The sequence below is a fragment of the Narcine bancroftii genome, chromosome 6 (assembly GCF_036971445.1).
Source record: "Narcine bancroftii isolate sNarBan1 chromosome 6, sNarBan1.hap1, whole genome shotgun sequence".
NCBI classification, from domain to species: Eukaryota; Metazoa; Chordata; class Chondrichthyes; order Torpediniformes; family Narcinidae; genus Narcine; species Narcine bancroftii.
Genome location: NC_091474.1, coordinates 211,979,988 through 211,997,637, shown reverse-complemented (window position 1 = coordinate 211,997,637; position 17,650 = coordinate 211,979,988). Strand labels below are relative to the sequence as shown.

Here is a 17,650-nt window from a genome sequence, read left to right as displayed (position 1 = left end):
TCACCTGAAATCTCAACACGACCTAGGAAAAACTCCTGTGCATTAGAAAGACTGGATTAATCAGATCTATTTTTGTTGAGTGCAATTGTGGTAACCACTGACAAATAAGATGTATTTATGTTAAAAGCAGGGTGCTGATATGAATAATTATATAACTAGTATGTTCTACCAGTTAATTCCTCATGTTTGCCATATTTCACTTGATAAAAGTTTATTGAATTATCATAAATTCTTCAATAACAAATGTCTTCTTAATGTGAAAAAGAATATATAAAACATGCTACATTGAAATGGCATATCAAAACAGCAATAAGAAAATATTACTGAAAGATGCAGAGCATTATTAAATTTTATGCAAATTTAATGTTTTTAATCGCTGAAAAAAATTAAATGGTCTTAAAATTATGCAAGGGGCAGATATAATGCTCCAATAGAATGAATTTACAATAATTTCTTCAGGTTTTTACCTCCATCTTAAAGGACTGCAAGCTTTGAGTTTAATTAAAAACTAAATGTGTGTTTTCAACCTAAGTGCTCATACAATCAGCTTGGTTAGTTATTACCACTCAAAAACTTACCATGAGATACAACAGCCAAATAATTTCCCAAGCAAAAGCCACTAGTAAACAACAAAAATCATTAATCTATTCCACACACAAAAAAACCTTCAAATTAGTCTTCAATTCACACGTGCAACTAAATCGGTGCTACAATTCTTGAGTTAAAGGCTCTCTGCATGGTTTTCAAGTGTCTAAATGCTCAATAGGAAAAAAAACTCTTCATAAATGAAATAATTTCAGAATATTTTCTCAGAAAGAAAAAAGTTTAAAGTTCTGATTCTATACAGTGTTTAAAAAAAACATAGCTATCAGCCAGCAGGAGGATTGGATGCACATCAGTTAAATCCAAGTAAATCAATGACATATGGCTAAATATTTTAACTGCATTTAATCTTACAAAGTACAAAAACTCCAACAAAACAACCGGGAATTCTCTCATCTTAAATATATGAGATCACATCCACTTATTAAAATATGAACGGAACAGGCAGTCTTTAAATTCACCTTATTTTAACCCCAGAACCCAAAGTTCTGAATGCAGATTCATGGTTTCAAAACATGACCTAGATATGAAAGTCTAAAGCTATTAGCAGCAAGACTGACTGGCCTTTCACGATCATTGGAATGACATGCTGATGCTCATTAGGATTTCATCAACTTATAATCACCAGGAATGATGCTGCTCAGGTTCAACAAAGCCTTCCTACCTCCATCAGACATTTAAAGAAACATAATCCTGTTCAGGCAACCCATTCAACTCCAAGCATTTTAGTCTAAAGAGGAACAAAATAAATCGGACTACTCTGCAACACACGTGAAATTCATCCCAAACAATTACCTATTAATAAAGGGGCTAAACGGTAGAGGGGTTTTAAAATGTTCCTATTTTAGTTACAATACTGCACAGGTTCCAAATATTTAGACAAGATGTTACTTAATCAGTCCAGAATTTTGGTATATTTATTATACTTTCTTTACAAGTCAAAAATAAATCAGTTTGATATCAAAATCTAAGATTACAGTACAGCCCTTAAATTATATTATTGTATGTGTTCACAAATAAATTCTAATTTTATATGGAAACCTAATCTAGTTTTCAGGTTTATTTCTCTTCCAGCAGTTTAAGTCTGTTTTAGCATTTATTACTAGCACATTGATACCAGGGTATATTTGTACTGGTAGTTTGTGGAATATCCCTGCTACAGTCTTATTGGGAAACAAATCTGCAACACCATCCCAATGATTTTTTACTCACAAAAGTGCCTCATTAAAATGTTGTATGTAATGGTTAGAGTTATTAGAGTAGGTTACATACATACACACATTTTAAAACATCTTATTTGAAAGACTGAAGAATTCATATTCAGTAACATTGCAGGATCTTTGGAGACTTTTATGCACATTTCACAAGTCGGTGCTAATTGAAATGATGGCATTACATGAATAGACCATTGTTTGGACAGGCTGGATGGTTGGCTGAAGAAGGTGGGGGTTTTTGCAAGTGAGAGAGTCACATGGGCTTTCTGGCAGTCTCAGATGGAGAGAGAGAGATAAGACAAATTCAAGAAGCTCTCTCAGTTAGTGTGTGTAACACTGAAAGCAGCTGAACAGTGCAAACCATGAAGCTGGTTGGAAACAGAAAGCTCCAGAGCAGTGGATGGATGGAAGGAAGTGCTATCTGTGTGATGTTTCTCTTGGAATAAGTGGAACAGAAAGGAACCCTGTAGTAGCCTGAAAGAAAGAGGTTACCATCTGGAAAACCCTGAAGGGGCAAGTTTCATCAGCGAGACATTGAGGTGACTAATGGTGGTAACTCAGTTGTGGAAATCCTGGAACCACAAATCTCTCTCTGCAAACCCTACAAGAACCTTCCTGAAAGGTAAACATTTACTTTTCGAGCACCAAAGCCTGGTGAACTTTATACATGTTAAATTCTGTGCACAGTATAAGAATTGCCTGCATCCACAGAACTTGGAAGGAGAAGTGAGATTGAACTGTGAACCAAAGAACTTTTCTTAAATTTACACACATTACATACACGTGCGCTTAGAATTAGAAGGGGGTTAATTTGGGTTAGTTAAGTATAGAGATAAGTTAAAGTTTGATTCTATTTTCATGTTTAAACTTGATTAAAAACAACTTTTGTTTAAGTAAATACTTGTCTTGGCGAATGTCTATTGCTGCTGGGTTTTGGAGTTTTTTGGGCTCGTAACAGGTAGGTAAAGGACAGCAAAAACCACCTTTGTGAAAATATGATAAATTGGTCCTCATGTCAGAAACTAGTTCAAAACCAGATCATGCATATACAAACACCTGATTCACTGTAATAATCACGAAGGAAGATTTATTGTCTTTGTGCTATAAATTAATAAAGCTATTTTTATAGACAACATGTTCATGCAGAGAAAAATTTGCATCACAAATGTGCTTATTTGGCCAATACAGTAAATCATCCCAATAATGAAACACCTTATTTGAAACTAGGTTGTTTCATCCTTAAGAATGGATTGGCCCAGCTCAATTCTCAAGTCACAAGTTTTAAATCATTGTAACAAATTTGAATAATAATTCCAGTCTTTCTTTTTTCTTTGCAATTTTTTTTTACACCAATAAATTGAAACATTTTAAACAATTTTCTTTTGTAATAATTGAAGGCTTTTACATTATAGATTTTTATTGTAATACTCATCAAAATTTGTTGCAACTTCCACTTTTCTTTTGTTCTAATCTACCTGAAATTCTAAAAAAAATTAACTTAGAAACTTTTATTTCCATTGCCTTAATGTATGATTTTATTATTTTAAAAGTTTTAATTAATTTTGAAACAAAAAACAAATGTTAAATAACTTTTTAAAATAATGTTTGATAAAGCAGGTTCTCTTTGATTAAACAAAAGTTTCTACAAATGTATACAATGAAGACATTGCACAACTCACAAGAGATCTTCATACTTAGAACCTGTGAAAAAGACAACTCACACTCCTGATATAAATGACATGTCTGATTTCTGTGACTTTCATTTTAAAAGGTACATCCTGTCCCTGTGGTTTATTGATTAATTCAGACTGATGCTCAGTCAGTGACAGAAAGATAAGTTTTATGTCTGGTTTTTGAATGAATTAACCTCAACTGGGGGACCATGAGAAGACTCCATCTGGTTTTAGTCAACTTTAAGAGACACGTTGCTCAGAGTTCTGATCCTGAGTGATCCCCAGAAAGCAATGGAAGCACTGACAGGAGAATTATCATTAACTGATTCTCCTTCTTAGAGGGGAAAAGGAAACCATATTTAACATCTATGATTAGATTATATTGGAGCTGGATAGACCTCATTTCAAAAACCTGGATTCCACTATCTTTTAGTAACTGCAGGAAGGAAAGTAATAGACTAATGGGAATTAAAAGGTAATGTTATTAGAGAAATACTGTCTTTTCACAAAGGTCCGGACACTGATCCACACTGCCATCTTAATTCTATATGAAGATGTGTGTCTTCAGTACAATGATAAACATGGAATCTAATAGTAATTTCCTTGACTTTCCAATGGATTTGTGAATGTGGACTGAAAACAAAGAATATTTCTAAATGTCTCTATATAGTGGAAAATAAGCCATGAAAAAGCAGCATTATAACTGAGGTAGACATTAAAGAAACTTAGTTAGCAAGGACCAGTAAAACAGCAAATTTAACATTTAAAAAATTGATATGAGGATTTAGATTTCAAAAGGGGGAAAGCTCATGTTTTTCTTGCAGTGCAATTCATTTCATAGTGAATTACCCTGCCTATATTCATGTCAATACCAATGTATTGATCATAAATTTCATTTAAATTAAATACAATAAATTACAAAAATGACACAAGGAACAATAGATTTGTTGAAAGCCAGTTGGAAATGTCATGCAGCCAATCTTTTGCTGATACTGGCTATTTGATTTGAAAACACAATCTTTACTTTAACCTTTGCTTTGGTGTCTTATTCACGTTTGGCTTTTCCTTTTTTCTTCTTTTTCCCATTTTCTGCCACTCGCCTGTTTTCAGATTTGATTATTCCATTAGCCATTGTATTGCCATTCACAACCACTTTTCCAGTCTTGGTGTACTCCTTCTTTGGTTCCTTATAGGTCTGGTAATAAAAGTTGGCGAAGAGGAAAATGAAGGAAATGGCATATGCAATCAATGCCCAGTGCATCCATCTTGGAAAAGGACAATCAATATACAGGGAGTACGTAGTATGGCCTATGGTTACATGAAACTGTACCTGCATTGAGAGACAGGAATAATTTTAATAAGTGCAAACAATGTCAATGAACTATTTTCATAATTTTACATAACTTTTTAAATAAACTTTCTTCTCTCCTACATCTTTTTCAAATTATGAACACTTCTAAAAATTTATGGAACCATTTTTGATTCTAATCTCCTGCAATCAGTGAACCGGTGTGGACTCGAAAGGCCAACATGGCCTGTTTCCGCTCCATAAATGGTTATATGGTTATATGACATGAAAATGCACACATGCATTAACAGAATCGACGAGCCCAAATAATGCAGGAAGCCAGCTATTCTTCAGGAAATTTTACACAATATAAAAGTGATAATTGGGTCACACCATCTAAACTTGGCAAAATACTTAAAAATATCAAAGGAAAAGGCTTCTGAACAGAGTACAATTTTATAGACTTAGGGGAACAAAAATATCAAGGAATCAAAATAATCAGCGATGATGAATATCGATCAATGTTTGTGCATTTGCAAAGTCAAAGATATATAGTTTAGAAAAAGGTTAGATCGGGAGTACATATATGATTCCAATGGAGAAACATTGTTTGGATGGCTAAAGCACAGAACCATCTGTAAAAAGGCAACTTGTATCTTGTCAGAAATGTTTGAAATTCCAGATGCCAATTTAGAATCGAGAACAACAATGAAATCTTGAAAATCGCTTACAGAGGAGGATATTAACATCTATTTATATTTGTTTTTAGTTAAAGGATACATTCTAAGCAGACCTCTATTTAAACAATTATTGAAAATCCATTAAGCGTCATTGTGAACAGTATGTACATCTTCTCTTTGAAAGGTGTCAAAATAAACATGATGCTGGGGAAAAGTCTTCTCGGTGTAAACATTGAGCTGTGCAACAACACTGTGACCCATGGTTGTACCAATGAGGTCAGAAGGTAGGTCCAGAGCCAAGTGGTCCTGGTGAAACTCAAACCCAGAAATCCTTAGGCAGGTTACTGGTGAGTAAGTCCTACCTGATAGAACCGTGGATTAACATTGTCCATCTCCATGCCAAGAATGAACAGAAGCAATCACCCATTTTATTGTAAAAATTTGACTTTAAAGCAATCTTTCATAAATAATAATCATGTTTAACATTTTGATTTGGGTGACTGTTAATATTTATATTGTTTCATAACAGAATAAAAAGATGCAATTACTTTGCTTATTCATTGTAAACATTCCCCAGATTTATTTGGCAAAGCATCTTTAGAATTAATAAGTAGTATACAATATCCTGTCTGACTGTAGTTAAACCAAGATGCACAAAATTGCTATAATAATTAATCCTCATTAATAAGAATACATGTATTAAAAAATATAAATGAATTGAAAAGATTTAATTTACCAGTTGTAAGATTGTCAAATATCGTTTCCACCAGAGATATTTCTGAAACTGTGGGCCACAAGCTGCTAGTCCATAGTACAAATACATAATAATATGGATGACACCATTCATATGAGCTCCAAAAAATGCTGAAATATAAAATTTAAAGCATAAACAAAAATTCTTCAGTCTTTCCAAATTTATAACAAGCAACTTCCTATAAGAATAAAATCTATAAGGAATTCAATCATGCAGATAATATTTCCAGGGCCATGAGACTAAATTGTGGATGAAATCAATTGTGATAAGTAACTTGTCTATCACACAAAAAGATTTGATGATCCTATTACATGAAAGTTACCTGTTAATATACCAGAACTACACAAGACATCCAGGGTTGACAAGAATTGTTGTGCAATAAATAGTTGATATCTTTCCCATAAACTGCCTCATGCATATGCCATTAGTATGTTGTGATGTTGGATGCATCCATGAAATCTGACAGAACAGCAAGAATAATCCTTTCACCCAGGTTATTTGAAGGGGCTTGATGGTGCAGAGCTCACAAGAGTTAGTAATCTATGAATAGCGAACGACAACATTAAACATTATAAAATGTTTACAAGTGTTGATGTAGGATTGCTTAGTGTCAGAAGGGACGAAATGAATGGAGAGCACATGAGAATAAGCAAAACAACAAACTATCAGAGGAACTCAGTGGGTCAGGCAACACCTGTGGAGGCAAAGGGATAGAAGGTATTTTAGATCCAAACCCTGCCATCTAGATTCAGACAGAAGTAAGAATTCTTCATTCATTTTTATGGGAAGCATGTGTCACTGGCAACACAAGCATTTATCAGTCAATGGTTCCTGCAGCTGTACTTATCCAGGAAAGTGAAGAGCATTCCATCATGGTACTAACTTGTCCCTTGCAGAGATGGTAAGGCTTTGCCATGTCACAAGTTGATTCACTTGTCACAAGTTACCCAGCCTCTCATTTGCTACTGTATCCTTTAGTACTTGTGGCCGGTCCATTTGAGCTTCTGATCAATGGTGACCTACAGGATGTTGATGGTGGATGATGCGACTTGGATTTTGTCAAGGAGCAGGTTTGATTCTTTCCTGCTAAATTTGATCAGTGTCTGGCACTTTTGTGGCAGGATTGTTAACTGCCACTCATCAATCTACGGCTAAATTTAAACGCGGTCCTGCTGCATGCAGATGTGGACTGCTTTATTGTCAGAGTATCTGGTTATGGAACTGAATCTGAAATAATCAACTTCCCACCTTATGATGAAAGGAGAACCATTTATAAAGCAAGCTGAAGACATTTGGGTTTAGGCTACTGTTTGAGGAACCAGCCATGGCAAAACAACTGACCTCCAACCACCACAACTTCCTTCCTTTGTAAAAGATCCAACTACTGGACCATTATAACCATGTTTCCAGTTTTCAGTATCATTAGGGATCTCTAATACTTAGCACTTAGTCAAATGGTGTCGTGATTCAAAGCAATCATGTTCACTTCAGCTCTGGAATATCAGGAATGTGTATGAAGCTGTGTAATTCTGGTAAAAAAAAAACCCATTATTGAGTAGGTTAGCATTAAGTATGCCTTGCTGACAGCACAGACAAGCTCCATCTTTGATGACTTTGCCATTGATCTAAAATAGATGAATGGATAGTAAGCCAGCCAGATTGGATTTGTCCTGTTTTTCTGTTGTATGAAACAGTTAGTGCCAACAAGGCAGGATTAATGTAGAAGCGCAAGTAGCATATACTTCGGCCCCCTTGTATATGTACTATGAATGATGAAAAACATTTTCATTTTTGTGCAATGGCTATGAGATATCACACTGATAGTCTGTGTTAATAATCCCAATTAAAGGTGATAATTGGCTAAAATCACTCACCTTAAATTTAAGATTGGTGATTTTAGCCTATTATCACCTTTAATCAGGTTTATTACCATAATCTATGGGTGTGTTGTATCTCATAGCATCTGCACAAAGATGAAAATGGAAACGGAAACACACCTTAGTGGAACAAAAAAATAATCCTCACCTATGTAACATGGCACTTGTCCTGGGCGCCACTTGAAGGGTCACCACTATCCTCACCTCGCCTGACCACCTCACTCCTAGCCCCGGCCCAGGATTATGGGTAACAAAGATGGCCATTGATCCCGCATTGAGCCAGCCATCACTGCAAGTAAGTTTTGTTTTAACAAAATGTGTAGTAAGTTTTAACCGGGGGTGGGGAAGGGGAATGCCGCAGTCACACTTACCCCTTGTGGTGCATGTGCCACCCAGCGTTTTGTGTGCTGCCGTCACACTTCCCCTCACCACGCATGACAAGTGAACCGGTGCCAGCAGCTGTGGATTTACCCGCAGCTAGTGGCATCCACAGAGACACTCAGCGAGGGGCAAAGCCGCGGCCCGGAAGATGACGTCACTTCCACCCCGCTGTGGCACTAAGGACCCCGGGACCGGGCAGGCCTCTTTAAGTGTGCAATTTCAAACCAGTAAAGCAGTTACTCCAGAACTCTGCAAGACTCAATGTTTTCCTTTCGGTTTAGTGGCTTAGCAGCCAACACCATCATAGTATGTTTACACATATGTGTAAACTTCAAGGCCAAATTGTGAAAAATTCTGAAGATATTTTTATGACATCAGTTAAAAGAAATCCAATTAGGTAAGATTCATCTCTGTTAATAGCCAAAACAGCTTTTAAATTTTGATACTTTATTTTCAACCGAGACTTATGTAAGGACTCAAATAGAATAAACATAGAACAGTAGAACACAGGACAGACCCTTTGGCCCACAATGTCTGTGCCAAACATGATACTAAAATAAAACTAAATCTCTGTAATACACAAAAGTGCTGGAGAAACACAGGAGGTCACACAGCATCGATAGAAAATAAAGGGTAACTAATGATTCGGGCCTGAGCCCTTTGTCAAAGTATGAGCTAAAAACAGACAGGCACGAATAAAAATGTGGGGGGAGGGGAAGGAGAGTTGAGGAGGGAGGGGTAGGAGAGGAGCATATGCTAACAGGCAAGAGGTCATAGGTAGGAGGGTACAAGAGAAAAAAAAGCTGAGGTGATAGATGAAGGAGGCTGGGGAGCTGGTGGAAAGGAGGGAGAGGGATAGGGAAAGAGAGACGTGGAAGTGGGGGAGGGTTAATGGAAGCTAGGGATAGACATGTCGGTATTGGAATGGTGAGCAGAATTAAAATGGTTAGCCACTGGGGAGGTCCCTGTTATTGCAGCGGATAGTGTGAAGGTGCTCAATGAAACAGTCTCCAGTCTGCAGGTAGAGGACGCCATAACGGGAAAATCGGATGCAGTACATGACCCCTGCAGATTCATAAATGAAGTGTTGCTTCACTTGGAAGGACTGTTTGGGGCCTGGAATGGTGGTGAGGGAGGCCCGGTCTGCTGCAATAAGACCATAATATTATGTGGTTTGAATTGAATAACCAGGGGTCAGACACTTTTATGATAGTAATCTCAAGATGAAAACGAGAGATGAATCATTCACTTGGCACTTCTAGCTGAATGTTGCTGCAAATGGTTCCTTGTCTTAGGTATTCATATGCTGGATTCTGTTGACGACGGGGTTATACTTGGCATTCCCTTTTGCATTTAATTGTCCACCAGTATTCAAGGCTGGATGTGTTTTATTTGACCCATTTTTAGCAAAACCTAGCTGTATCTATTGCACATTTCTTTTGTTCTTTAGAATGTCTATGCCCAGTGTTAGTTTTGTTTGGTTGATCTTAATTTTCTTTTTCTGAAATATATGGAGCTGTACATCTCATTCAACCATGGTTTGGAGGAGGCAGAATGAGTGAAGCGAGATTATAAATTAATAACTAGCTCAATGGAGTGAGCTATAAATTTCACTGCAGTCTATAACCACACTTCCAATGCTATGAACTGCATCATTATTTATTTAATTTCCTTTTGACATACGAAAGCACCCGAGAGAAACTCTTGTAGCTGCAAGCAAACTCTTCACAGAGAGCAGAGAAGTTAAATTGAGAGACAGCTAGCACCATCAGTAGCACCAATGTCTGTCTCATAGACATCTAGTTTTGACCTGTCAGGAATGCCTATGTCCTCCAACACTCAGAAGCGTCACACAATACATGCAATATTTGTACAATGAAAAGTCTGGAACACTACGATCAAAATAATCCAATAAATTAAAAGGCACTTTTAATTTCAATCCCCAGCAATGCTTTGTATTTTAGACTAATTTATATAGATTTAGACTCCCCAGAAGGTGACATCTGTAACTATGTCTTGCAATTCTATTTTGTACTTACATTGTCCTCCTGCTACCCATTTGATTCCAATCCACCACAGGGTAAACATCGTGAAGTGATGGTATACGTGAAGGAAGCTGATCTGGTTAAATTTCTTCCTCAATATAAAAAATACTGTATCCATGTATTCAATCCCTTTTGAAACATAATACCACCACAACGCTGAAGCTATCTGTGGTGGACAAAAAAAAATGAATACAAGAACTTAAACAATGACAAAAATTTTAAATTCCCAACAAGTTTTACATATGATATTCTGTAAATGATGTTAAAGGAAAATCACAAGAAGCTGGCCAGTGCATGAAAGAGGCAAAACAACAGCTGAGTGGGACTTCATACAAGAGGCTATCACAAAAAAATGATGTTAAATATTTTACTTTGTTATTTTGAAAAATCTAGTTGCTTTCAGAAAAGGAATCCCATCATCCTTCCTTGTTCTGTCCAATATGTAACTTCAGACCCATATCTTACTATTTTAGTCCAAATAGTCCTCTAGCAAATCATGAATCAATGGATCAGGAAGGTGGATTACCAGCATCAGCTCTGACAAATAATGATGGGCAATTAGAGCCAACCTTGCTTGTGAGATCTGAATGATAAGAATTACTGAAAAAAAAACCATAATTCTATGAATGTTAACTTTTACATATATTTCAGTAAGAAAGGAAAACATGAAGGAGTGGAAGAATGGATGGAAACCATGAAAATAAAGACATTTACAAGAAAGTGCAGCTCACGAGCTAGGATATGGCATACCCTTTTGTTTAAGCTTAAAAAATAGTAAATCATTGAAAATTACTTATATTACGTTGAATATCTCCCCTTCAAATCTTTTCTTTCCCACCTTCAATGAGTAATTACTATTTGCCTTACAAATATATCTAATTTCTACTTCACCCAACTCTCAAGAATATAGAAAAGTATATCATAGGAAAAGGCCCTTTGTCCCACTAAACATGATGACAAATTAAATAACTTTTGCCCAATCACAATCCATATCCCACCATTCCCTGCATACTCATTTGTCTATTGATAAGCCTCTTAAAAGCTCCTATTGTGCCTGCTTCTAATACTATCCATGGCGACCCATTCCAGGCCCTTACTGTGTAAAAAAAAAACTTACCCATACATCTTTTTTTAAACTTTCCCTTTCTCACCTTACCCCTAGAATTTGACATTTTAATTGCAAAAAAGATTCTGACTCTCTATGCTATTTATGCCTCAATTTTATACATTTATCAGGAATAATAGGCAATAAATAAAAGCTCCATCTCTCCACCTTTTCTTCAAATTCCCAAATGCTTTCTGTTTAAAAACAGTTGAATCTAAGATTTAGAGTTGATAATTGATGAAGTTTTAATCATTTCTGGAAGACAGTTCCAAATGTTAATTTTTCACTGCATGTGGTTTTCCGAAATTTACTATCCAAGTGATAAGTGCACCGCAATTAGTGCCAGCAACAACCTATTCTGGGTATTCAACAGCATTAACTAGACCAAATGATTCACCATTAACATTATGCGGGAGCAGGGGATGGATGGAGGGGAGGCTGGGCAGGGCCGAGAGGTGGAGGGGAGGCTGGGCAGGGCCGAGAGGTGCAGTGGCGTCATTGGCCAGAAATTGACATGAAACTTTCACAGAAATGTTAAAAGTTGCAACAGGTCAGATGCTGGCATCCTATACTATGGCTCAATTCCTGACACTCTAAAGCAGGATTCAGAGCAGGATGGCATATTCCTCGCTTTCCAGCTCCAACAACATTCAAGTAATGGTGCCACCCATGAAAAGCAGCCGTTCGCCACCTGAAATATTCAATCCCTTAACCATCAATGTTGGTGCCATTTACAAAACACATTGCGGTTGTGCTCCTGGGCTATACAGGGACACAAGCAATAATTCCCATCACCAAGGTCAAGGTCAGCAAGCACATGGAGAAAAAAACACCATGAAAATTCTCTTCTAGGTTGCATCTTAGTATCTAGAGTTTGAAACTCTAGATCATTCATCGTTGCTGTGTCTGAGCCCTGGAACTTCCTCCCCAATAGCATTGTGAAAGAACCATTGCCTAAAGGATGCAATGGTTCAAGAGCTCACCTGCAACCAGGAGGGTTCACCTTCCAGCAATATTCTCATCCCACAAAATGAATATAAAACCCCTGAAAGGCCTAACTTATTTTTTGACTTTGCCCTAATTCTAAACATAGAAATGAATGTTAAATAGGATGGATGAAAAGAATCCGTTCTCCTTTATATGATGTAGAAATTCAATCAAATTATCTCAGGATATGTAATCTTAGTTTACAGAATCGCTGCTCATAATTTGATCTTAATTCTAGTAATTAAAAGGTACATTCCTTCTTAGGCCAATAAATCCTTTTCAAACTCGGGTAATAGTTTTATACAGAATTTCCATTCACTTGCATTCCTGTATATTCAGGTCAGCATTCCTCTTGCCTTCCTGATAATTTTCTGAATCAGTTTAATTATCTTTGCATGTGCAACTCACATCTCATTGGACCTCCATTCCTTTCTAGTTTTTTTTTGCCACTTAAAAATGATTTGTTCGATCAATTTTGTGTCTACAGTGAATGACTTCACATTTGCTTTTAATGAAATCGAATTGTCATGGATTTGTGCTTTAGCCTGAGTTATTAATATCTCTTTGTAATCTTTTGTTTTAATCTGCTTTCTAAAGCTTCCTGTTTTAGTGTCATGACAAGCATAGGTATGTGGTTTTCCATGCCATCAAAATATTTTATCCAGGTAAGTAAGAAAATCTGCAGCTGCTGGTGTCCAGTGCAGTACATAAAAGTACTGGAGAAACAGCAGGTCATGCATCTTCCAGAAAGTAAATGGCAGTTGACATTTTGGGCCTGAGCCTTTTTACAGGAGTGCTCAAAATCAGGCAGATGCCTGAATAAAATGGAGTGGGTGTGGGGGGTTGCATGGAAGAGGAAAGGGGGAGGAACACAGGCTAACAAGTAAGAGGTAATAGGTGGAAACAGATGGGAGGGTAGAAGAGAAAGAAGCTGAGAAGTGATGGGGAGAGGGCAGAGGGGTAAAGGAGAACTCTCTTTGACAGAAGGGAGTGAGGTAGAGACAGCGGGATAAGGGAAAGAGAGAGACGAGTGGAGGGGGTTAACAGAAATTGGAGGTCAATAATGATGCTGCCAAAATAGAAAACAAGATGCTGCTTCCTCAAATGTGCAGATGGCCTCAATTTGGCAGTACGAGGCCAGGACTCATCAGTGTGTCAATGGGGTGTGGTTGACCACTGGGAGGTCGTTGTTGTTGAAGCTGCGGAGAGAGAGAGAGAGAGAGAGAGAGAGAGAGAGAGAGAGAGAGAGAGAGAGAGAGAGAGAGCATGGTCAGGACCTCGGCTTTATACCATGGTGGTCGGATGTCATTAGGCTGGTGCCGTGTCTCCATACCACTGCAGTGTATCATCACAGAAGCAGCCAGAGAAAAAATGCTCAATGAAGTGATCTACCAGTCTGTGTCCAGCCTCCCCAATGTAGAGGAGGCTGCATCAAGAGCACTGGATGCAGTAAATGACATCTTCACATGAAGTGTTGCTTCAATTGGAAGGACTGTTTGGGACCCCGAAAAATGGTGAGGGAGGAGGTACAAATCTTGTGGTTATGAGGGGCAAAACCAAGGGAGTGATTGGAGGGAAGGGATGAGTGGATGAGGGAGTCACAAAGGGAGTTATCCCTTCAGAAAGCAAAGAGATGAGGGCAAGATGATTACCTTGTAAGTAATCACAGATCCATATATCCTTGCAGAACATGGGACATGATGCCAATAAGAAAAACAGCACAACATTGATGTACACATCCAGCCATGTGGAGATTACTACATCACGCCTCTTTTTGAAGATGAAAATGTGGAGGAAGATACCATTTTTTGACCTGATCTGGTAGCCACTGTATTTATGTGGGGGATCCTGTTAAATTTTTGATTCTGCCTGAAAATGCTTGCAATGAACGTCTTGATAACACTAAGGAAAGTGGTTAGAAATGTTCCTTTAGAATCAGTCATTGTCTGGAAGTTAGAACAAAGGTAAAAAGGAAAATGAGGCAGGAGTAGGCCATTTAGTCTCTCAAACCTCTCCATTCATTCAATATTTTAATGTCTGATCTGCTCAGGCCTCATCTTCTCTTCGATAGATTCAGCGACTGCAACACACTCCTCTGCACTGAAGAAACTAAATGTAGGTTAATTGACCACTTGGCAATTCACAGGAGCTCTCAGTTCACTCTGACCTCTCTATCTACAGCATCCATGTTGGTTCACTGTTGCACATTTTAAGCTAAAGAATACCATCATGTCTTTTGTCAGGGTACATGACAGCCATCTTGATTTACTATTGTCTTTAACAATTTTAGGTAATCCTCCTTTATTTCTCCATGGATACTGCAATACCTTTTTCTGTTTCAATTTTGTTTCACTTTTCTATTCTGTGACCAACTGATGATTTCAGACATCCCCTTTGTTTCTCCCATTGTCCTTTCATATTTTCTTTGATACCCAGATTAAATTGCTTTTTCCCCCCAGTTCAGATGAATGGTCTTCAAACTGAAATGTGAACCATTTCTCTTACTACTAATACTGTCCAACGTGCTGAGCTTTGCCAGCATTTTCAGTTTTTATATTGCAAACCATCTCGTATTTTAATACTATTTAGTGCTTTAATATAAGCACATCTCTCTGACTCACTTTTGTCGATGTCCAATATGCCAACCTATTGATGCATGACTCAAAGGAATGATACATGATGCTCATTAGTTCCTTTCTTTAATTTGTCATAATACTCTTATATGTTTTGAAGACAACCTCATGGTTCCTGGTCACCATATTTTTCCTCATGTAATTAAGGATAATGTATTGATTTTGAAAGAGAATTGCTTTCATATTGTCATTTTTGGTTCTCATTACCAGATTTAATATCTTTATTTCTTCCTCTTATTGACAGTACAAGTGCTATATTACACCTTTTTACAATTGGATTTTACATTATCCTTTACTTTTTGCCGCGACATCTTTGTGCTTTTGGCAAGCAGTGCTCTTGCCCATCAGGAATACCAATCATTTTTGGATCACATTAAATTTAATTTTAAACATCTATCACTTCAATACCAATTTGCAAATTCGTCTTGTTTAGTAATAAGAAGTTCATTATAGGCTGTTCACTAATTGCTAAATCTAATTTGGCTTTATCAGTTGGAGAACAAATTGTAAAAGGCATCCTGATCACACTGAAAAATTCACTACTTTTCAGACTATCTCAATATCCATGAAAGCTAAAACCAATGAAAATTTAAAATGTTTCAGTTTCTTAATTCAACCCATAAAAATTTCACTGCCACTAGTTTACTACTTGAACTCTGTTCACTGAGGCAAAAGAATCCAAAAATCAAAGGAGAAAGATGCTTGAGCAAAATTATTTGGGAAAGATTCAATGTCCCTCAGCAAAAAAAATGTCTTAAAAGAATCAGTGATAGGTCTTGTGTGAATTTAACTTTAGAATACAAAAGGACACTATAGTGAAGGTGAAGTTTATTAAATATTTTTTCAACAATTCCACAATGAAAGTACCTACCCTCACTTCATTGACATCATCTGTGTAATCGACAGGCTGACAGATATAACTGTATCCTGCGGCTCTTGCAGCAAAGAAGAGCTGTAAAGAAAAATGATGGCCAAGAAGAGTTAGGAGTCGTGTCTGATAAAAACAGATGACCATGCATTGTAGTCTGTCTGCACTTGACTTCAAGAAAAGGATTTCCATGGCAAATGGATTAATTAAATTGTATACCCTTAGAGACAATAACGTACAATTTACGATATCAACCAGAAAAATTTGATAAGATTTGGAAACCCTACATGGATTTTATTGCTATGACTTTACCTACAGCGTCCACCACTCCCCCATCTAATCCCTCCCGAATTAGTTCATGGTTTAAGATTATTATGGACATTTGCAATTAATTAATTAAAAGATACAAGTTTATTTGACAGGCTTTTTATTTTTCCCTACTTTTTTGGGGAGGGAGGGGGTGGGAGGGGGGGGTAGAAAATATAAAAAAAATGTATTCATTTTGGGTCATAGTTTTTATTATTCTTATGTTATGGATAAATATGTTTTGAAGCAAATGAAAAATAAAATTAAAAAAAAGGATTTCCCAGTTAAGTGTTTCTCTCTGGCATCAAAGTCAAATTTACTGTTATAAGATAAAACATTTCAAAACATCAATTTCAAAATAAGACTTGCAATATCCTGCATAGACTTTAGATTACTAAGGTTACTGTCACCAATGGTTATGCATTTTGTCTATAATATGTGATGATAATTCAAAACCATTTCATTGACCCCAAATCATTTTGTGACAGCCTCAGATTGTGAATGGCACAATTGATCTTCTTTTCAAATTTAAATATAAATTAAGATTTTATTATTTGACAAACCAATGCCACTCACTAAATTGCTCTGGCAATTTAGCACCAACAGATTCAGATTTCTTGTCAGAGTACATACATGACAATCACATACAACCCTGATATTCCTTTTTCTGTGGGGGAGGCAGAATTACCACTAATTGGTAGTGCAAAATTAAAACTGTACACAGCATAAACATGTAAACAAATAAAGAAATATAAACAGCTAACGAATGTAAACAGAATGTACAATACAGAGAATTTAAAAAAATCAATAAAGTGCAGAAGTAAGAGTCCTTAAATGAGTCACCGATTGAGTTTGTTGTTGAGGAGTCTGATGGTGGAGGGGTAGTGTTGGAATCTAGGGGTTAAAACAGTATGAAATAAATGATTAATCAATAAGTTTATTTGGACTGCATGAGTCAGGGAAAGAGGAATGTGGCTAAGTGGCTGTCACAGCATGGAGCAAAGTTGGCTGAACAAAATTGGCTGCTCCCAAGATACAGGGAGAGGATATGCATAAAACGATTTAGGAGGAATGCTCAACTGAAGGAGGTGGGAAGTAGCACAGGAGACACAGGCCAGATCAGAACAAAGAATGGCCCGCAAGAATCAAAGGGAATGGAAAACCAGTCTAGGAGGAAGATTAAGGCACGAGGAGGTGTTAAAGAGAACAGCAGAAATTGGCCAGACAGGGACCGAA

The 17,650-nt window shown here is 36.9% G+C and overlaps 1 protein-coding gene across 4 annotated transcripts in view; it reads right to left on the bottom strand.

Moving 5' to 3' along the window:
- Nucleotides 1–362: 362 nt before the first annotated feature.
- The window catches only part of elovl4a (ELOVL fatty acid elongase 4a), a 69,623-nt gene continuing 52,335 nt past the window's right edge, over nt 363–17,650 (bottom strand). For 2 of the 4 annotated variants that reach the window (XM_069887400.1, XM_069887398.1), the window contains exons 4-7: nt 16,112–16,192; nt 10,510–10,681; nt 6,195–6,322; nt 363–4,820 (exon numbers count right to left, since the gene is read on the bottom strand). In XM_069887400.1, the coding sequence (XP_069743501.1) occupies nt 4,536–4,820; nt 6,195–6,322; nt 10,510–10,681; nt 16,112–16,192 (666 nt within the window). In that variant the 3' untranslated portion in view covers nt 363–4,535. The remainder of the gene's footprint in view (nt 4,821–6,194; nt 6,323–10,509; nt 10,682–16,111; nt 16,193–17,650) is intronic. The other 2 variants (XM_069887396.1, XM_069887397.1) reach the window with 1 other exon arrangement.